Here is a 21,292-nt window from a genome sequence, read left to right on the forward strand (position 1 = left end):
TTATGCTATCGGAATCAACGAACATTTTTCTTGTTGGCAAAAATTACATAGATTCTAATGGTAATTGTTTTTATGTTTAATTAGATATGCTGCTTTAAAATTAAGAGCTCCAAGTCGTAACTATTTAGCGCACCAACCAAATACACGCCAACTTTCATTTATATTCCTAACAGTAACACATATTGTAGTTGTTAATTCAAGAACCAACATAATATTATTACTGTTATATATTTTATTACAGTAACAGAGTAATATACATAACGTATTACAAGATTTCTGTGTTATTGCTAGTTTCTACAACCATTCTTTGTGGATATGATTCCGAATCGGAGATATTTCAAATTGTAACGGAGTCACCGACCGAGAGCTTCCTTGTCTCGTTGACTCTCTAGAGAGGGGCCGCTCTAACGAAGTCGCTGAACGGGAGCTTCTTCGTCTGACTGACTCTCTAGAGGGCGGCCGCTGTAACGGAGTCGATGAACGGGAGCTTCCTTGTCTCACTGACTCTCTAGAGGGCGGCCGCTGTAACGGAGTAGCTGAACGAGAGCTTCCTTGTCTCTCTGACTCTCCAGAAAGCGGCCGCTCTAACGGAGTCACTGAACGGGAGCTTCTTCGTTTCGCTGACTCCCTAGAGAGCAGTTGCGGTGTTGGTTCACCATGCTTAGACTGAATAGGTGCATTTTTTAGAATGTCCTTTTCACCAGAGGTACTGTTGGAGGAGTTAGTTGTTAATTCATTTGTTTCTTGTTGGTGAAATTGAAATTGTTTTAAGGGGGATGAATTGGTGGTCTTGTTGGTACGTGAGTCATTTATGTGTTCTGAAATGTTACGTTCTTTATTATTTACAGAAAGTTCCGAAGAACCAGATGGTATTCTAAATTCAGTTTCTGCTTTTGTGAATGAATGTTTTTGTTTCAAAGATGCCCCAGACGGAAGAGTTTTGTTGATTGTGTCAGTAGATCCTGAAGCATTTGTTCGATCGGGTGCAAAAACGTCATCATCACCTTCTTCAATGCAAACTTGATCAAATTCTCTTTTAAATTTGTTGAGTTTAAATTTGGCGTATGCCACACGGCTTGCGGGTGATAATTCTACAAGTTTAGGATTGTAAGCCAGCAGCTTGTTAGGGTCGAGTGTAAGGAGTGTCGATCCTTCGCGTTCCCGCACGAATTTTGTGAGTCCTCTTCGTGTAGATCGGCGAGTAGACAGCCGAGAGCTGCTGCCGATTGGGTCTCGCTTCTCAGAGTTATGTCGCACCATAGCGTTCCAATCTTTCTTCTTAGAGGTTGAACGCCGTCCAATGGCCTGAGCTATCTTGTTGAACACGTCTTGAGGTTTCTTCTCGCTTGCAATGGCGTCTTTCACGACTCCCTCGACGAATCCAATATGAAAGTCCTTCAGCAGGCGTCTCTCCATAACGCGGCCCTTCTTCCCAGAAACTGCAAAATTTAAGAAAAATTAGCTTGAAGAAAATTTTCAATTTCATAAATTTGACAGTGTACAATCTTTATCGATATCATTATAAAGTGTTCAAAAAGTCATGCAACCTATGGAGATACTACGAAAGACATTGAAAATGGTCATCATTTATTCCTTCATACATGTGTACCCTTCTGGGTATGTTTCTGAACATGTTATGAAGCGTTCCACGTGAAAGTTTGTTCAGAGTTCGTTCAATGTTGATCTGTAGTTCTTCCGAAGTATACAGATGGGTTGTAAATCTTTAAATTTTGAAGTTCTACGTCCCACGCTTATACCGTCTAGGCTAAAGGAGACGGTGATAATGAGAAATGGTGGAATGAAGAAAGTGGGAGGAAACGGGAAAACCCCGAAGAAATCCACGCACACGGTGTTTTTCCACCACAGAGTTCATTTGGCGCGTGCTTGGATCGAACCAAAGACTCCGTACACCAGAGGTGAACGCTCTACCACTGAGCCACCGCGGCCCCAGATGGATTGTGTTAAGTTATTGACTTCGGATATCCTCATAAGAAAAATTCTTATCGAATTAGCTCAGGAGACTAGGGTGAAGACTCTAGCTTGGAATCAATGTGCCCTGGTAACACCCATCCCAAATACTACATGGTCACGTGAAAATAAAAACATATTTACATAATGGGTTGCGTGACTCTGTAAAATTAAAATAACATGTATTTAAAAAAAGATTTTAGTTCAACTGATCTTAAAAGACATTACATGTGTTACAAATTGTTATTTCTGTTTAATTCATATACCTATATCGAGCAAAACAGAAATATGAAACAGTGTTACCAGCTGTGTATATTTTTCGGAAAGATTTTCGTGTTTTCGGAAAGATTTGAGATCTGAAATTTACATAAACGATTATATTATTAGCTCTGTTGCATCAATTATCTCTCCACCTGATATAAAATATACACTCAATATTAAATAAATCTCAGACTCTATTAAAGCACCATAATTTTAGCAAGTTTTACAATGATTAAGTAAGCATTTTATTCTGTAAGTAACACTATGAGTGACGATAACGTCATTATCTATCCAGTGGTTTCTTTTATGAGCACATGCTTTTAAGTTTTATTAGATATCCTTACAGAAGTTGAGAGGTTGTTTCCGATCTATGATAATGACTTTTGCACCCAGATTTTTTTTGTTGTTGGGAGGTCCAATACTGCAGACTGTCCCAAAAGCCACCGAACCCTATGTTTAAGGCCGTATAATTAAAAAAAAAAAAAAAACTAAATGGAATGAGAAGGAACGCTCTTTGCAACAGAAAGCCCTATATATTGAGAAAATTTTCAAACACAAACATCTTTCTTGCCCTATATGTTTTAATAATAAAAATTAAAAATGTTGCCCGAGTCGGAATTTTTTTTTAGCAAATCGGTTATACTGAATCACAGAAGCCATACACGTAAACATTTTTCATTTCTCAATCAATACTACCGAACAACCTGGATGCCCTTTTATTGAATTTAACAGAAAAAGTACGTTGATGAAGTCTTACAAACATTGCACACGTGTATTATTGAACTATTCACAAAATCCATGTGAATAGTACCATACAATAATATGAACCACACTGGCAACACTGCTGCTGTCAAGTATCACTGATAGATGGGTTTGACCTCTAGCTAGCACACTAAGGCATTTTTAATGAAAAACAAAAAAAGTTTATTTTTAAAGGAAAAATCTGATAACGTACATACGTACCTTGCAACCCTGAAATGTAGCGATTCGTTTTTTTCATTTGTTTCATGTGCCTAGAATAGTTGCTATCCAGTTAGCTGTTCATTGTACAATAGGTGACGGTGTGCTAGCTAGAGGACAAACCCATCTGTCAGTGATACTTGACAGCAGCAGTGTTGCCAGCGTGGTTCATATTATTGTAAAAACATGGATTTTGTGAATAGCTCAATAATACACATGTGCAATGTTTGTAAGACTTCATCAACGTACTTTTTCTGTTAAATTCAATATAAGGGCATCCAGATTGTTCGGTAGTATTGAGAAATGATGAAAATATTTTACGGGTATGGCTTTTGTGATTTAGTATAATCGATTTGCATATTTTTTCCGACTCTGGCAACATTTTTAATGTTTATTATTAAAACATACATGGCAAGAAAGATGTTTGTGTCTGAAAATTTTCTGAATATATAGGGCTTTCTGTTGCAAAGAGCGTTCCTTCTCATGCCATTTAGTTTTTTATTTATACGATCTTAAACATCGGGTTCGGTGACTTTTGAGACACATTGTACAAGCCACTACGTCTTTGTAGTATTGAATGGGTATTATTCTGCACCCGAAAAGACGATAAGTAATTGTAAATACTTCCACCTATATTTTCATGGAAAAAATAATAGAACTAGATTGTTTTTATAAGAGAAAGAGTACAGATAAAGTGGAAGGTCAAATTTTCATGCTACATTAATTATTTCCCTGTTAAAGAAATATGGTTTTATTAAAGAAAGTACGTAAATGTATGTTGAGTTAGGAAGTTTTCGAATGGGGCCCGGACCCAGTGAAATCCCCGTGAGTGCGCAACTGTTTCCCAGGAAGAAAACGAAGTTGCCAGTCGTGTGGGTACCTTGAAGTGTTGACTATGCGTAATAAGTGTGGTAATTGTGTATCGTAAAAAAAAAAAAAAAAAAAAAAAGCCACTAAAATTCACTGTATATCGTGATGACTATAGAACAGGACTTTCCGACATAAACTGTAGGTATAATGCTATTTAAAACATTCAAGAAGGATAAATTTACTGTGGGGGCACAGTAATTCAGTGGTAAAGTGCTTACTTCTGGTGCATGGTGTTCTTGGTTCAATCGCCTGCCAAATAAGTTTGAGGTGGACAACATCGTATCAATGGATCTTTTCGGGCTATTCCCGTTTCCTCCCACTTTCTCATTCTTCTAATTCTGCTAACATCATTCACTTGCCTTAATCATCATCTTTAGCCTAAAGAGCATATTCGTGGTACGTTAAACTAAAAGATTTCGCTTCATTTTTCCCAATAACATTCCAGAGCAATAAAGGTTGACAGGGACACTACTGGGTAATTACATATAATGATGAATAATCTTTGAAGACACAGTTATTAATTCAATCTCGTTGCTAAAAATGTTACACATTGAGTCTTCATTGCTTCTGATTGCGAACTATGAAGACTTTATAAATACAGGGTGTCCAATATAAAATGAAACCCGGTTCGATTCCCGGTGGGGTCACTCGGTCGAAAAAGTGTAACACGCTTCTTTCAGGCCAGCCACTCTGAATGAGGTTTTCCTGGGCTTTCCTCATTCACACCAGGAAAATGCCGGAGTGGTACCTAACTTATAGATCCCAGGCCGCCTCCTTCCCTCCCCAATCCTTTCTTCCTTCCCTTTCATTGGATTGTGTGCTCGACGAGGGACGTCTTCCCTCAAATCGTGACGGGCTAAATGGCCTCAGATGCCGAAAGCCCAGAAATCTAAATCCTAAATCCTAAATCCTACAATGAAACCCGGAGTTTGGGATAGTAGGACTTTAGAATCTGAAGCGATACACAAATAATGGTTATAGCAAAATGAAGCGTTGTTCATGTATATACAATCAATCTTTTTTGTAAAACATGTAAATTGACTCATAACTCATACGTATGGATGCTCTGGCGTTAATATTTACTTTGTTTAGTTGGAGTAGCTTGGAAACTATGGAGTACAGAAAAGAATTTTTCATTTCCACCAACAACTAATGGAGGAACTAGGGAAATCGTAGTTTTCATAAATTAACACTCTGAATTGCCAACACTGCTGATGTTTCAGTGTGTCAAAAGGTGTGTTAAGGATCTGTCTACATTATGCAATTCCTGAAAACAATGAAAAAGAAACTTTGAAATTATCGTGATAAAACTTTTACTTACATGCACCCGGCAACACTGCTATTCATTTCTATGAGAAATGAAATTATTTATTTGAGTTTTACGTCCCACGGTTATGCTGGTTAGACTAAAACAGAGGGTGATGATGAGTGATGAATGATATGGCGGAATGAAGAAAGTGGGAGGCAACGGGAGAATCCCGAGAAAACCCACGCACACGGTGTTTGTCCACCACAAAGTTCACTTGGAGAGGGCTGGGATCAAACCCGGAACCCCAAGCACCACCATCATATCTATGGGGCTACTAAAAGCAAGAGGTATACAAGAACCATTCTGGAACTATAGAAGACCTGGGAACGAACATTTGCAGTGCCATTGAGAATATTAACACTTCTACTTTTCGTAAAGTTACTGCCAACACGACGAAACGTGTAAACCAGTGTTTGAATCAAAACAGGGGGCACTTTTAGTATCGCTGTAGAGCTGATAACTCGTTTTGTGATAGTACCAGTGTCTGACTCGTAGAGCATTTACCCTACATACATACATAAATATTAGAATCTGTTCTAAGCAAATGCTTTCGTAACAGATACACTTCGAAACATGGGACAGATACCTGGACATTATAAAAGGGCATGGACGCATTGCAAATGTGAATATGAAGAAGACATGAGAAGATTAAGTGCGTGGACCGACAACCAGCACGTTAAAAAGAGTTGGAAGAGGACGATGAATAATAAACACAATTTGATGGAGATAGGTAAAAAGAAAGAAATAGGATATAATTTGAAAAGAAATCTTTTATTAGAAAGTCATAATGTATGTGTGCTAGGAGGAAAAATGGAGAGAGGAAGAAGATCGAAATTTATATAATATACTAAAAGGGTAATCCTACATTAAAACTAAGAGAATAGTGAACAACCGGAGTGGTTGCAAAGATCTAAATTCTCTTCTGTTCTTCATATTTTCAGACTTCCTTCTACAGACCAGTACTTCATAAATGTTTCTTACCTACTGTGTTGTACGTTTTAAAAAATTATTACAGAAAAGGATACAAGAATACAAGGTCCAAGAATACAAATATTGTACACATTTAAGATAAGTTTTAGGTCTACAGTATTTTAATTGCAGGAAAAATATAGCTAAAGTGATTCTGTCTGGAAAGTACTGTCATCAAGTCTACAAATAATAATAATAATAATAATAATAATAATAATAATAATAATAATAATAATAATAATAATAATAATAATAATAATAATAATAATAACTGTACATTGAACTCTTCAAAATATAATCCTCTTGTGTTGATATTATACCAGTGGGATTTCTAATCGTTGAAGCCATCCTTGTAGGCCTCAGGAATTGCGTTTAAAGTCGTTTCAAAAGGCTGTTTTTTATGTCGACAATGGTTCTGAAGCGGTGTTCTTTCAGAGAGGATTTCAAACGGAAAAACAAAAGGAACTCTCCAGGACCTAAATCCGAACTGCATGGTGCCAACGACAGCGTACTAAGTTAGATTTAGCCAGATAACTGGTCACAAAGAATACAGTGTAGGCTGACGCGTTGTTATGATGAAATTTCAATCGACGCAGAAGTCTGGTCTGACGCGCCGGATTCTTACGTTCAGTATCTTGAGAACTTGTACGTACAATTTAGAGCTAACGGTTGTTCCTGAAGGTACAAACTCATGGTGGACGATTCCTCTGATGTCAAAAAAACTCAATGAATATGGCCTTGATTTTTGATTTGTTCATTCGAACCTTCTTGGGATGAAGGGACGCCGCTGTGTGGCACTCGGTACTTTGCCTCTTCGTTTCGGGGTTCTACTGGAATATCCACGTTTCATTACCCTTGATAACATTGTCCAAAAAGTGAGGATCATTTTCATACATTTCCAAAACGTTTTGACATATTTCCACTCGGCGAGATTTTGATTATCGCTCAAAATTTTTGGGACAAGTTTCTCGCACATTTTTCTTGTGTGCAAATCTTTGGTCACAATCTCACGGACGATAGTTTTTAGATTGAACATACCAGCGATTAAATGCTTAGTCACTCGACGGTGTGTTTGTAAAAGATGTTTCACACGAGTCACATTTTCGTCATTTGAGGAGGTTGACGGGCCTCCAGCGCGGGTTTTGTCGTCGACCTCTTGACGGCCTTTGAAAAACGCTTTGTGCCATCTGTAGACTTAGTTTATGATAAAAATTCATACCCGAAGGCTTATTGAACCATTGGAATAATTTTCCGCTAAAGATTTACCGAGTTTCACACAAAACTTGATTATGTATTATATTTTTGTTTCAGTGAGCGCTATATCGCGACTTGTATATACAAGAGATAAAATAGAGGTTTAAAAAATTACCCGTCTTTCACCTGCGAGAGCTCGGAGGCAACTGAACAATCTCGATCGATAGTTGACTTATAGCATCATCGATCTCGTCAAATAGAGTGCGCTGCAAATACAGTCGTTTAGCAATAGCATGTATGACATTATTTCCGGCACATATACACTATTTTCAAATAAATTAACATCAACGTAAAATGTAAGTCTTACTCTTAAATAAATGATTTTAATATCTTTTATTATCCATTAATAAGTTATTTCACAAACGTACAAAAGGTAGACGTAAAGAGTCAAAATTTGCAAATCTCTTTCTTTTTTTTCGGTAAAAGTCCTTCATAGATGACTGCTTTCCCTTTTCAATTTCTTATGACGACGTTACATTGAGAATATCTTTCAAAAATGTTCCTCATTTTATTAGGATTTTATGTTATCTCTTTATTTTTCTTTTTTTCTTTTTCTTTTCTTTTTCTTTCTTTTCTTTTTCTTTTTCTTTTTTTTTGAACTAGATCGGATTAAATGTCAACTGAAAGCAGGGAATTCGTATTATTATTATTGGGTTCAAAATCTTTTCTCGTTGCGAATTCTGTCGAGGAATATAAAGGTTAAAATATATGAAATGATAATCATATCTCTTGTATGATCTGTCAGGAAAGTAAATGTACACCTATTTTTCGAGTCTGGCATTCCTGCGCTCCATCCGTGGAGAGTATGAGAATTAAATCAATCAAATGTTTACTGAGGGGCAAAAAGAAAAGCTTAATCTGAATAAGACATTGCAGAGGGACACAAGCTGTGAATACGAATAGTGCATTGTGTAAATAAAGGACGACACCGAAAGAGAAAGCCAGAAACAGCTGTTAAACTTACAAAAAAAGATTAAAAATTGTCGAAGTGGGAACATAAAACACAAATACAACAAATACGCCGACAACTAAAAGGTCACCATGCAATGATCTTGGTGTAGTGGTTAAGGTGCTGGCTTACAAATGCAAAGGACACAAGTTCGAATCTTAAGCGAGGACATTTTTAAAAATTTTTTGTTAATAATACATACAACTCATGAGAGATGGTAAAAGAGGTCTATTTAGTTTTTCGTAGCAATTATTATTGGTAATGTTTAGTACTGATAATACTTTTTGTCTTTGCGTATTGCTTTTATTCTTGTCTTCATTTCGAAAGAGAAGAATATCCGAACAAATGCCACCAAAATTCATCATATTTTGAATGTAAACGCCATTTGCAATTAGTAAAGAATAAAAATTGAACGTTCCGAAGTAGCTGCAAAAAGTAAAAGGAAAAACATGGAAGTCGACCATACTCATGGTTATTAAAAATACAATTTCTACATGCCTTACACCTCCCGACCACGTTTCTACGTTAGCAAGTAAGAGGCTTGTGTTTAGGTTAGGCTCGTCAATACGTTTTGCAAAGGGGCCCGGTTTAGCTCTGACGCACCACAGGTGCGAGAAGGGAGAAAAACACTTTTTCTCTCTCCCTCTGTGTGCCTATTTATCTATCTATTTGTATATATATAACGCTATTTGTGAATGCCATAACCACCCTAATTTTCAGCGGATTGAGACGAAACTTGGCACAAACATTAATTGTTGAAATATCTTGATGAGTTCGTTAACCAGAATAATCAGATGAAAATGTTCAAAATGGTGGCCCTTCAAACTCTTAAAAAGTTCCAAGGGAACCAAATTTCGCCCATAAATAGGTATTCAGAAAGTTTGAATAAATTTTCCTCTTTTACTGAAATATTTGTGTGCAGAAACTTATTGAAATATTGGACCCGATTAATCGCCTAAAGAAGGTTCACGCCCTTTCGCTACGGTCAGTTTTTTTTTTTTCAGGAGGGGGTTATTTTCCTATTGGAACAAGATGATTGTTAGTGATGATATGAAATTACACATTGAAAGTGAAGTAACTTCTGTAACGTGTTATTTGAAAGAATAATATAATAAATGTGCATTCCTCTAACACACATAACTCATGTATTTCGAGTTCGGGAGCCTGAATGGCGAGGAGTGTTATTTGATTTGCTTTTTAGTAACACATTGCATTGCAAATAAAGGTAGGCAACATTAGTGGTAAGTAAAACAATAATAATAATAATAATAATAATAATAATAATAATAATAATAATAATAATAATAATAATAATAATAATAATAATAATAATAATAATAGGTGTTGTTTGTGGCAAGGCAATATCTTACGTGCCTGAAGTTGGCCCCCCCACCTCTCCCAAATTACATCAAACATTGCACATCGTTAGTGCATCGTTAGTGCACGTTAGTGCACTCAGAACTAACGTTAGTGCTATCAGCGTTTACGAGATATTGAAGATTTTGGTGGGGGGCCAACTTCATATGAAGTTAGCCCCCCCACCCATCTTTATGCAGACAGGTTTTCACAAAACTTAGCACATCGTTAGTGCATCGTTAGTGCACTTAAACACACTAAGCACCACTGTTAGTGCTAACATATTTTGGGATTTATTCAAGATTTTTGGTGGGGGGGCCAACTTCAGAAATATCAAATTCTATACAAATAGAGGTAGAAACATAGAGTTAACAGCAATCGTTAGTGCATCGTTAGTGCACCTAAACGCACTAAGCACTAACGTTAGTGCTAACATATTTTGGGATTTATTCAAGATTTTTGGTGGGGGGCCAGCTTCAGAAATATCAAATTCTATACAAATAGAGGTAGAAACATAGAGTTAACGGCAGTCGTTAGTGCATCGTTAGTGCACTTAACGCACTAAGGACTAATGTCAGTTCTACAATATTTTGGTATTTATTCAAGATTGTTGGTTAGGAGTCAACGTCAGAAATATCAAATTCCATACAATTGATGCATAAATATGGGGTAACGGCAATCGTTAGTGCATTGTTAGTGCACTTAAACGCACTAAGCACTAACGTTAGTGCTACCATATTTTGGGATTTATTCAAGATCTTGGGGGGGCCAACTTCAGAAATATCAAATTTTATTCAAATAGAGGTAGAAACATGGGGTTAACGGCAATCGTTAGAGCGTGATTTGTGTTCTTAAATGCACTAAGCACTAACGTTAGTGCTGCCACATTTTGGTATTTATTCAAAATTTTTGGTGGGGGTCAACTTCAGAAATATCAAGTTCCATACAAAGTGTCAGTATTTTCAGGAAGCACTAACGAATGCACCAATTACTTTGTTAGTGCTTGAAGTGGGCGCAAATTCACGCTGACCACCAAAGATATTTTACTAGTAGCATCTACACTAATTAAGCATTAATGTTAGGGGTTGGTGCACGAAGAAGCACTAACGATGCACTGAGGATTGTACTAGAAGTGATCATTAGTGCTTTTTAATTTGGCAGAAATTTGACACAGTGAAAAACTCCCCTTAAATTTCTTATGTGAGTTTCCTGAGATGTAACTGGTCATAACTATACTAATAGTGAAGCACTAACGAAACTGAAAGTATTTTTTAGAACCACGAACGATGCACTAACGAACGACTTTAATTTTTCGTTATTGGTTGAAGTGGAGGTGCCAAGTTCATGAAGGCTACCAAAGGTTTTTTTTTACTTGTAGGACCTACATTAATGAAGAACTAACATTAGGTGTTAGTGCGGTTGAAGCACTAACGATTTCAGTAGAAGAGGTCATTAGTGCTTTTGATTTTGGCGGAAATTTGACGCAATGAAAAATTCCCCATGAATTTCTTATGGGATTTTTGTGGCATATAATTGGCCATATCTACATCAATAGTTAAGCATTAACGGAACTATGGGTGTTTTGCAGAAGCGCTAACGATACATTAACGAATGGACTTATTTTCCGTTAGTGCTTGAAGTGGGAACCAAGTTCACGCTTGCCCGCAAAGGTTTTTTACTTGTAGCACCTACACTAATGAAGCATTCAACTTAGGTGTTGGTGCACTAGGAAGCACTAATGTTACAAGTAAAAAAAACTTTCGAAATTAGCGTGAAGTTAGCCCCCACTACAAGCACTAACGAAAAAAATAGTTTTATTCGTTAGTGCATTGTTAGTACCTTTAGAAGATACAAGTAGTTTCGTTAGTGTTTTACCATTAGTGAGGATATGGCCAATTATAAGTCAGAAAACTCCCATAAGAAACACATGGGGAATTATTCATTGTATCAAATTCCCATCGCATTCAAAAGCACTAATTACCTCTGTTAGTGCAATTGTTAGTGCATTGTAAGAGCTTCTTAAAGCACAAACACCTAACGTTAGTGCTTCATTAGTGTAGGTGTTACAAGTAAAAAAAAACCTTTGGGGAAGTCAGCGTGAATTTCGCACCCACACTTTAAGCACTAACGGAAAAAATAGTGCCATTCGTTAGTACTTTTATAAAACACTAACAATTTCATTAGTGCATCACTATTAGTGTAGTTATGGCCAATTATATATCACGAAACTCACAAGAAATTTATGGCAAATTATTTATTGAATCGTATTTCCGCCAAATTCAAAATCACTAATGATCTCTTCTAGAGCAATCGTTAGTGCATTGTTAGTGCTTCTTAGTGCATCTACACCTAAGGTTAGTGCTTCATTAGTATAGGTGCTACAATTAAAATACCTTTTGAGGCCAGAGTGAACTTAGCGCCCCCACTTCAAGCACTAACTAAAAACTTAGTGCCATTCGTTAGTGGATTGTTAGTGCTTCTAGAAAACACTAACAGTTTAGCTAATACTTCACTATTTAGTTATGGCTAATTACATGTTACGAAACTCACATAATAAATTTATGGGAAATTTTACATTGCATCAAATTTCCGTCAAATTCAAGAGCACTAATGATCTCTTCTAGTGCAATCGTTAGTGCTTCTAGAAAATACTAACAGTTTCGTTAGTACTTCAATATTAGGGTAGCTATGGACAATTACATGTCACGAAACTCCCATAAGAAATTTATTGGGAATTTTTAATTGCATCAAATTTCCGCCAAAGTCAAAAGCACTGATGATATCTTTTAGTGCAATTGTTAGTGGTTCTTAGTGCACCAACCCCTAACGTTAGTACTTCAATAGTGTAGGTGCTACAAGTACAATATCTTTGGAGGGCACGGGAACTTGCCCCAACTTCAAGCACTAACAAAAAATTGATGCCATTTGTTAATGGATCGTTAGTGCTTCTAGAAACCACTAAAGGTTTGTATGGACTTTGATATTTCTGAAGTTGGCCCGCCCAACAAAAATCTTGAATAAATCCCAGAATATGGTAATGCTAACGTTAGTGTTTACTGCATTTAAGTGCACAAACGAAGCACTAACGATAGCTGTTAACCCCATGTTTCTACATCAATTTGTACGGAATTTTATATTTCTAACGTTGACATCTAACCAAAAATCTTGAATAAATCCCAAAATACAGTAGAACTGACATTAGTGCTTACTGCGTTTAAGTGCACTAACGATGCACTAACGATTGCCGTTAATCCTGTTGCTATCTCTATTTGTATAGAATTTGATATTTCTGAAGTTGGCCCCCCCACCAAAAATCTTGAATAAATCCCAAAATATGTTAGCACTAACGTTAGTGCTTAGTGCGTTTAGGTGCACTAACGATGCACTAACGATTGCCATTAACTCTATGTTTCTACCTCTATTTGTATAGAATTTGATATTTCTGAAGTTGACCCCCCCACCAAAAATCTTGAATAAATCCCAAAATATGTTAGCACTAACGTTAGTGCTTAGTGCGTTTAGGTGCACTAACGATGCACTAACGATTGCCGTTAACTCTATGTTTCTACCTCTATTTGTATAGAATTTGATATTTCTGAAGTTGGCCCCCCCACCAAAAATCTTGAATAAATCCCAAAATATGTTAGCACTAACGTTAGTGCTTAGTGCGTTTAGGTGCACTAACGATGCACTAACGATTGCCGTTAACTCTATGTTTCTACATCTATTTGTATAGAATTTGATATTTCTGAAGTTGCCCCCCCCACCAAAAATCTTGAATAAATCCCAAAATATGTTAGCACTAACAGTGGTGCTTAGTGCGTTTAAGTGCACTAACGATGCACTAACGATGTGCTAAGTTTTGTGAAAACCTGTCTGCATAAAGATGGGTGGGGGGGCTTACTTCATATGAAGTTGGCCCCCCCACCAAAAATCTTCAATATCTCGTAAACGCTGATAGCACTAACGTTAGTTCTGAGTGCACTAACGTGCACTAACGATGCACTAACGATGTGCAATGTTTGATGTAATTTGGGAGAGGTGGGGGGGCCAACTTCAGGCACGTCAATATCTTCCTCAGTTCTTCTTCAAACGTAATGATTGTAACGCCATATCTCCCTTAGAAACAAAATATTAGCAATTTATATCGAGAGAACGGGAAACTGTAGAGCGATGGGAGCAACGTTGGACAGTATGCACTCATAGTACTCAGAAAAGTAAGCGATTTCAATGCAAAAGGAACGAAGAGTCATTGTCATGGGTACTCATGGGGCCACGGCAGAGCCCTCTTTAGGCAAAATATCGATAGCTTATATCGAGAAAACAGGAGGTGATACTGGGATGGGACCAACGTTGGACACCGTGGACCCATAAGGCGCATCGAAAAAAATAGGGGGGGGGAGGGCGCCAGCCAGCCTTACTTATTTCCACATAATAATATAAAATTATATTGTCGAAATACACACACGAGTTAGCTACTAATATTTCATATTATTATTATTATTATTATTATTATTATTATTATTATTATTATTATTATTATTTTCAAACGTAATGATTGTAACGCCATATCTCCCTTAGAAACAAAATATTAGCAATTTATATCGAGAGAACGGGAAACTGTAGAGCGATGGGAGCAACGTTGGACAGTATGCACTCATAGTACTCAGAAAAGTAAGCGATTTCAATGCAAAAGGAACGAAGAGTCATTGTCATGGGTACTCATGGGGCCACGGCAGAGCCCTCTTTAGGCAAAATATCGATAGCTTATATCGAGAAAACAGGAGGTGATACTGGGATGGGACCAACGTTGGACACCGTGGACCCATAAGGCGCATCGAAAAAAATAGGGGGGGGGGAGGGCGCCAGCCAGCCTTACTTATTTCCACATAATAATATAAAATTATATTGTCGAAATACACACACGAGTTAGCTACTAATATTTCATATTATTATTATTATTATTATTATTATTATTATTATTATTATTATTATTATTATTATTATTATTATTATTATTATTATTATTATTATTATTATCTACAGCGTCTTTTCATTACGTGAGCATGTTTGACATGAAACCAAAGAGAAAATCCATCCTGTAGCGAAAAGAAACAATACTTTCTCTCAAATGGATAAATTATCAAGCCGAGATTGATTCGAACTCGCATGGACGGCGCGAAAAGCCAGTGCTTTGTCCACTATTTTTTTAACTGACTCACCGAACGCATTTCAGTAACTTACTTATTGCTAATTTTACTTGCTTCACTCGTTTAACTTGCTTTTTCTAATAACTTATAACGACAGGGACACGAACACAGAAACATCGAGAACAGTTAAAAATGATAGATGCTCTCCCGCCGAGAATCGAACCCGAGACTCCATACACCCAAGGCTCAAGTGCTAGCCTCTAGACCAGCGCCGATGGCAACGCTCACTTCCTGTGTCGTTAGGGATTACGACCACTGTATTGCCAGCTATCACTTCTGTGGGTTGTATACTATGATCACATGTTTCTTCTTTGCTGGAAGAGTAAAACCTACATTATATGTAATACATGAGGTATTTAGACCTACATGCTCTTCATATAATGTAATAAAGGGGTCATGGTGTCGGATTTTAATACATGACGTATTGCAGTATACAACATGCTTTGCATTACTTGTTTGTTTGTAGACAGCTACTAGCTTAGTGTTCTGAAAGGTTGTGTATAAACTAGGGATAGCCCGTTCCGGAATTATTAGTTTTCGGACTCCCGAAAGCAAAGCCGGACAAATTCCGGAATTCGGAAAATTCCAATTTTGTAATAATTTCGGAATTCGGAAAAATCCGGAATTTAGAAATTTCTGATTTCGTTAACATTCCGGAATTCGGAAAATCCGGATTTTTTCGAAAGTCGGAGTTTTTCTCAATTCCGGAATTTTCTAAATTCCGGATTCTTTCCGAGTTTCGAAATTCTTCTGAATTCCGGAGTATAACTGAATTCCATAATTTTGCGAAATCCGGAAAGTGAAAGTTCCGCTTCCGAAAAATGAATTTATTTTGGTTAATATGAATCGTGGCGGAAATAAGTCTTTGACCAGGTAATGGCGACTGCTTTGAAAGAAATGGGGAGTATGAGAATTCAATCTGTCATATTTGTAGTTTCGTGTGGAGAAAGAACGAACTTGTGAACCAGTGGTTTAAGAAAAACTCAAGTTATTAATATAAACTTTGCCGACTTCATAAAAGAAATACGAAAGACATTTTGAATCGAAAAATATAACATACAAGTTTGCAAGCGGAGACAAAGAAACCTAACGTAACCAGACTAAAGACGGATCGTTTACCGCGTAGCGATCGCGGTTCAGTGGTCAATGTGCTTCTGCGAATGCACGTTGCAATTTTTTTTCTTACTTTAGAATTTTTGATGGCGATTGATCAGCGATAACATACGTTTTATTATATTCAGATATTTGAATACTCGGATGTTTCAATACTTGAACTATCAAATCTTCAGGAATAATAATAGTAATAATAATAATTATTATTATCTCGTAGAAGATTAAAAGCTAGAAGCTAAATTATCGCTCAGGTCATACCATTACAAGGAGAAACGTGACATTTGGAAAGAATATTTCGGTTTGGTTTAATGTTGCTCACGAGAAGAGGAGTTTCTCATCTCGTTTCTAAAACAAATAAAATAACATGAGAATTAACATTTTACATTCGAGACGGGTCAGGGCTAAATCAAAATTTTCGTCTCTCTTTGGAGATGAGAATCGAGACGAGACGAAAAGTATCGTAAACATTTCCCGTCTTGTCTCGATTCTCAAATAGTGTATGTCCATTCTTTAAGTAACAATTGCTCTGTAGACTGAATCTCATAGGCTATTTCGTTACATTGTATTTCAGAGCTCATTGAATTATGCTCTGTTTAGGTATTTTTGTAGCAAAGCTTTTATATTTACCTCTGCATATTCTAAAAATTAGTTTATTATATGCCTTACTGTCGCGTGATATTCAGTTATATTTATTACAGTTATTTTCCTCAAAACATACTTTCTACATGAAACTTCAATGAAAGGTTCTAGTTTAAAATGTTGGTAGTTGCAGAGGTGTGTCTTGAAGGTACGGAACCCTTTCCCCGAAATCTCTACTTTTAAGTAAGTTTTGCCAAATTTCAGGGCAAGTTTAAAACTATTATTATTATTATTATTATATTATTATTATTATTATTATTATTATTATTATTATTATTATTATTATTATTATTATTATTATTATAATTATTTCAACTTCATGTATAATCTTTAAAAGATATACGGTTTGTATCTGAATAGTAAAAGCTAATTGACTGTCGATCTCGGTCGTCTGGAAGTCTTCAGGAGGCAAGCACATCGGTCACGTTCTGGGTTTGAGTTCCGAAGGGGCAAGTATTCGGGCTCGAGCAAAAAATTGTTAAAAGTTATAGGCTTCATCCAAACATATTCAAAACAGCTGGGACCGGGTTTGGGCTTCTCAACGGCTCGAGCGGCTCGGCTTACAGCTCATTCAATATCGAACCGAATCGAGAAGTGAGTCGAGCCAACAGCTCACCACACCGAGCCGATTTGAGCCATCGGCTTAGTTGAGCTGAGTCGAAACGTGCTGATGAACTAGTTTCAACTTAGCTGGCTCGAACCGGTTCACATGAGCCGAGTAGGTGACCCATCCCAACCGAGAAAGCTCGAGCCATCGGCTCAATTGAGCTGAGTCGATGGCTTGTTCCAACTAAGCCGGCTCGGGTCATCGGCTCATCCCAACCGAGCCGACTCGAGCTGTTCGCTCAGTTGATACGAGCCGAGCCGGTTGATATCACTACCCGAGTTGGTCTTCTGCTTGGGCTCAAGAATTCGACCGTGCAGATCTCAGCCTTGATTTTAAGAACTACAGTATATACTTATATTGGTGATTACGACATTTGAGGCTGTCTCGTAATAATAATAATAATAATAATAATAATAATAAACTCTTGTCTTCTCGTTATCTAGACGAGACGAGATACACTAAAATTGCCCCACGAGATGCACTAAAATTACGAGATGAGACGCACCTCTGTCGTGAGCAACACTAAAAGTATTCCACATTACTGCTTACATTTCTCATGGCTTTTGCTTTCCAGTCTGATCAGGCCAATATTTCAAAACGAGTTAAAACGAGCTGAACGAGTGAGAGAGCCATTATCAAACTCAACTCAACTCGAAACTAGACCTCGAAAACAGCGACTTGGCTCGGAACTCAATTCAAGAAAATTACCTTTGACTCGACTCAAATTGTACTCGAGTTGAATTGAATTTTGGCTCGACTTGTGCTCATCCCTATTCGTGTTTGTATTTTATGTTTCCACTTCAACAATGACTACTCTTTTTTCTCCTTTTACCTGCTGTTTCTGGATTTCTCTTTCGGTGTCGTCCTTTATTTACACCGTGCACTATTCTTATTCCCAGCTTGTGACCCGCTTCAATGTCTTATTCAGTTTAGGCTTTTCTTCTTACATTGACTTGACATGTGATTGATTTAATTCTCACTTTCCGCGCAAGACCGATGAAAATGTTTTATTATTATTATTATTATTATTATTATTATTATTATTATTATTATTATTATTATTATTATTATTATTATTATTATTATTATTATTATTGAACTTGCACGGCGAAATTACTGTATAACACAATATCATTTCTGTAATTTTACTCCATTGTATGTTATTTAGTTTATTAATGGGCACTAAATTGTCTCCAGATCAACGAATAAATTAACTACGGCATGCACTTTGGTGGAAATATCATTACAATAAGATTATTGGTTCGTTCCAAACATGTTCATGTAATGATATTTCCACCAAAGTGCATGCCGTAGTTAATTTATTCGTTGATCTGGAGACAATTTAGTGCCCATTAATAAATTAAATAACATACAAAGGAATAAAATTACTGAAATGATATCGTATTATACAGTAATTTCGCCGTGCAAGTTCAATAGTATAATAATAATAATAATAATACTAATAATAATAATAATAATAATAATAATAATAATAATAATAATAATAATAATAATAATAATAATAATAATAATAAAACATTTTCATCGGTCGTGCGCGGAAAGTGAGAATTAAATCAATCACATGTCAAGTCAATGTAAGGAGAAAAGCCTAAACTGAATAAGACATTGAAGCGGGTCACAAGCTGGGAATAAGAATAGTGCATGGTGTTAATAAAGGACGACACCGACAGAGAAATCCTGAAACAATAGGTAAACGAAGAAAAAAAAGAGTAGAAATTGTTGAAGTGGAAACAAAATACAAATACGAATAGGGATGAGCAGGAGTCGAGCCAAAATTCGACTCGACTCGAGTTCAATCCGAGTCGAGTCAAAGGTATTTTTCTTGTAGTACTTAAAATTATACTGTAGTTCTTAAAATTAAGGCTGAGACCTGCACGGTCGAATTCTTGAGCCCAAGCAGAAGACCAACTCGGGTAGTGATGTCAACTGGCTCGGCTCGTATCAACTGAGCGAAGTTGTTGTATTACTATACATCTGCTTCCGCCCCTGTTAAATCTGGTCGATCTCGCTGACGCGACGTATTTGCTTTTTTATACCCCTTTCTTCGTTTACTGAACAAAACAGTAACTATTCTGAAATATACTACTGCGCATGCCTCGTAGATAAATATTTCTGATGCCAATAGTTTCCGTTTTGTCCAAGGAATGTTCTTTTTCTTATTCCCAGCATGACCATTTTATTACATTATATGAAGAGCATGTAGGTCTAAATACCTCATGTATTACATATAATGTAGGTTTTACTCTTCCAGCAGAGAAGAAACATGTGATCATAGTATACAACCCACAGAAGTGATAGCTGGCAAGACAGTGGTCGTAATCCCTAACGACATAGGGAGAGATTTGTGCCCTTCCCGCTGGTCTAGTCGCTAGCACGTGCGCCTTTGGTGTATGGAGTTCCGGGTTCGATTCCCGGCGGGAGAGCATCTATCATTTTTAACTGTTCTCGATGTTTCTGTGTTCGTGTCTCTGTCGTTATAAGTTATTAGAAAAAGCAAGTTAAACGACTGAAGCAAGTAAAATTAGCAATAAGTAAGTTACTGAAACACGTTCAGTGAGTCAGTTAAAAAAAAAAAGTCGACAAAGCACTGGCTTTTCGCGCCGTCCATGCGAGTTCGAATCAATCTCGGCTTGATTTTTTATCCATTTGAGAGAAAATATTGCTTCTTTACGTTACAGGTAGTCCACTCTTTTCGTATTTTTCGCTGTCGTTCACAGTTAAAGTAACTGACTATTATTCTTTCTACGAATGATGGATCTTCTCTTTGGCTTCATGTCAAACACACACACGTAATGAAAAGACGCTGTCGATAATAATAATAATAATAATATGAAATATTAGTAGCTAACTCGTGTGTGTATTTCGACAACATAATTTTATATTATTATGTGGAAATAAGTAAGGCTGGCTGGCGCCCCCCCCCCCTATTTTTTTCGATGTGCTTTATGGGTCCACGGTGTCCAAAGTTGGTCCCATCCCAGTATCATCTCTCGATATAAGTTATTGACACTTTGCCTAAAGAGGGCTCTGCCGTGGCCCCATGAGTACCCATGACAATGACTCTTCGTTCCTTTTGCATTGAAATCGCTTACTTTTCTGAGTACTATGAGTGCATACTGTCCAACGTTGCTCCCATCGCTCTACAGTTTCCCGTTCTCTCGATATAAATTGCTAATATTTTGTTTCTAAGGGAGATATGGCGTTACAATCATTACGTTTGAAGAAGAATTGATTAAGATATTACCTTGCCACAAACAACACCTATTATTATTATTATTATTATTATTATTATTATTATTATTATTATTATTATTATTATTATTATTATTATTATTATTATTATTATTATTATTATTGTTGTTTTACTTACCACTAATGTTGCCTACCTTTATTTGCAATGCAATGTGTTACTAAAAAGCAAATCAAATAACACTCCTCGCCATTCAGGCTCCCGAACTCGAAATACATGAGTTATGTGTGTTAGAGGAATGCACATTTATTATATTATTCTTTCAAATAACACGTTACAGAAGTTACTTCACTTTCAATGTGTAATTTCATATCATCACTAACAATCATCTTGTTCCGATACGAAAATAACCCCCTCCTGCAAAAAAAAAAAAAAAAACCCTGACCGTAGCGAAAGGGCGTGAACCTTCTTTAGGCAATTAATCGGGTCCAATATTTCAATAAGTTTCTGCACACAAATATTTCAGTAAAAGAGGAAAATTTATTCAAACTTTCTGAATACCTATTTATGGGCGAAATTTGGTTCCCTTGGAACTTTTTAAGAGTTTGAAGGGCCA

The 21,292-nt window shown here is 36.7% G+C and overlaps 1 protein-coding gene across 1 annotated transcript in view; it reads right to left on the reverse strand.

The window, feature by feature from the left end:
* Window positions 1-228: 228 nt before the first annotated feature.
* The window catches only part of trp (transient receptor potential), an 86,205-nt gene continuing 65,141 nt past the window's right edge, over window positions 229-21,292 (reverse strand). Inside the window, exon 13 of the mRNA XM_081739258.1 lies at window positions 229-1,439. Coding sequence (XP_081595384.1) covers window positions 295-1,439 — 1,145 coding nt within the window. The 3' untranslated portion in view covers window positions 229-294. The remainder of the gene's footprint in view (window positions 1,440-21,292) is intronic.

The sequence above is a fragment of the Thermobia domestica genome, chromosome 14 (assembly GCF_964235325.1).
Source record: "Thermobia domestica chromosome 14, izTheDome1.hap1.1, whole genome shotgun sequence".
NCBI classification, from domain to species: domain Eukaryota; kingdom Metazoa; phylum Arthropoda; class Insecta; order Zygentoma; family Lepismatidae; genus Thermobia; species Thermobia domestica.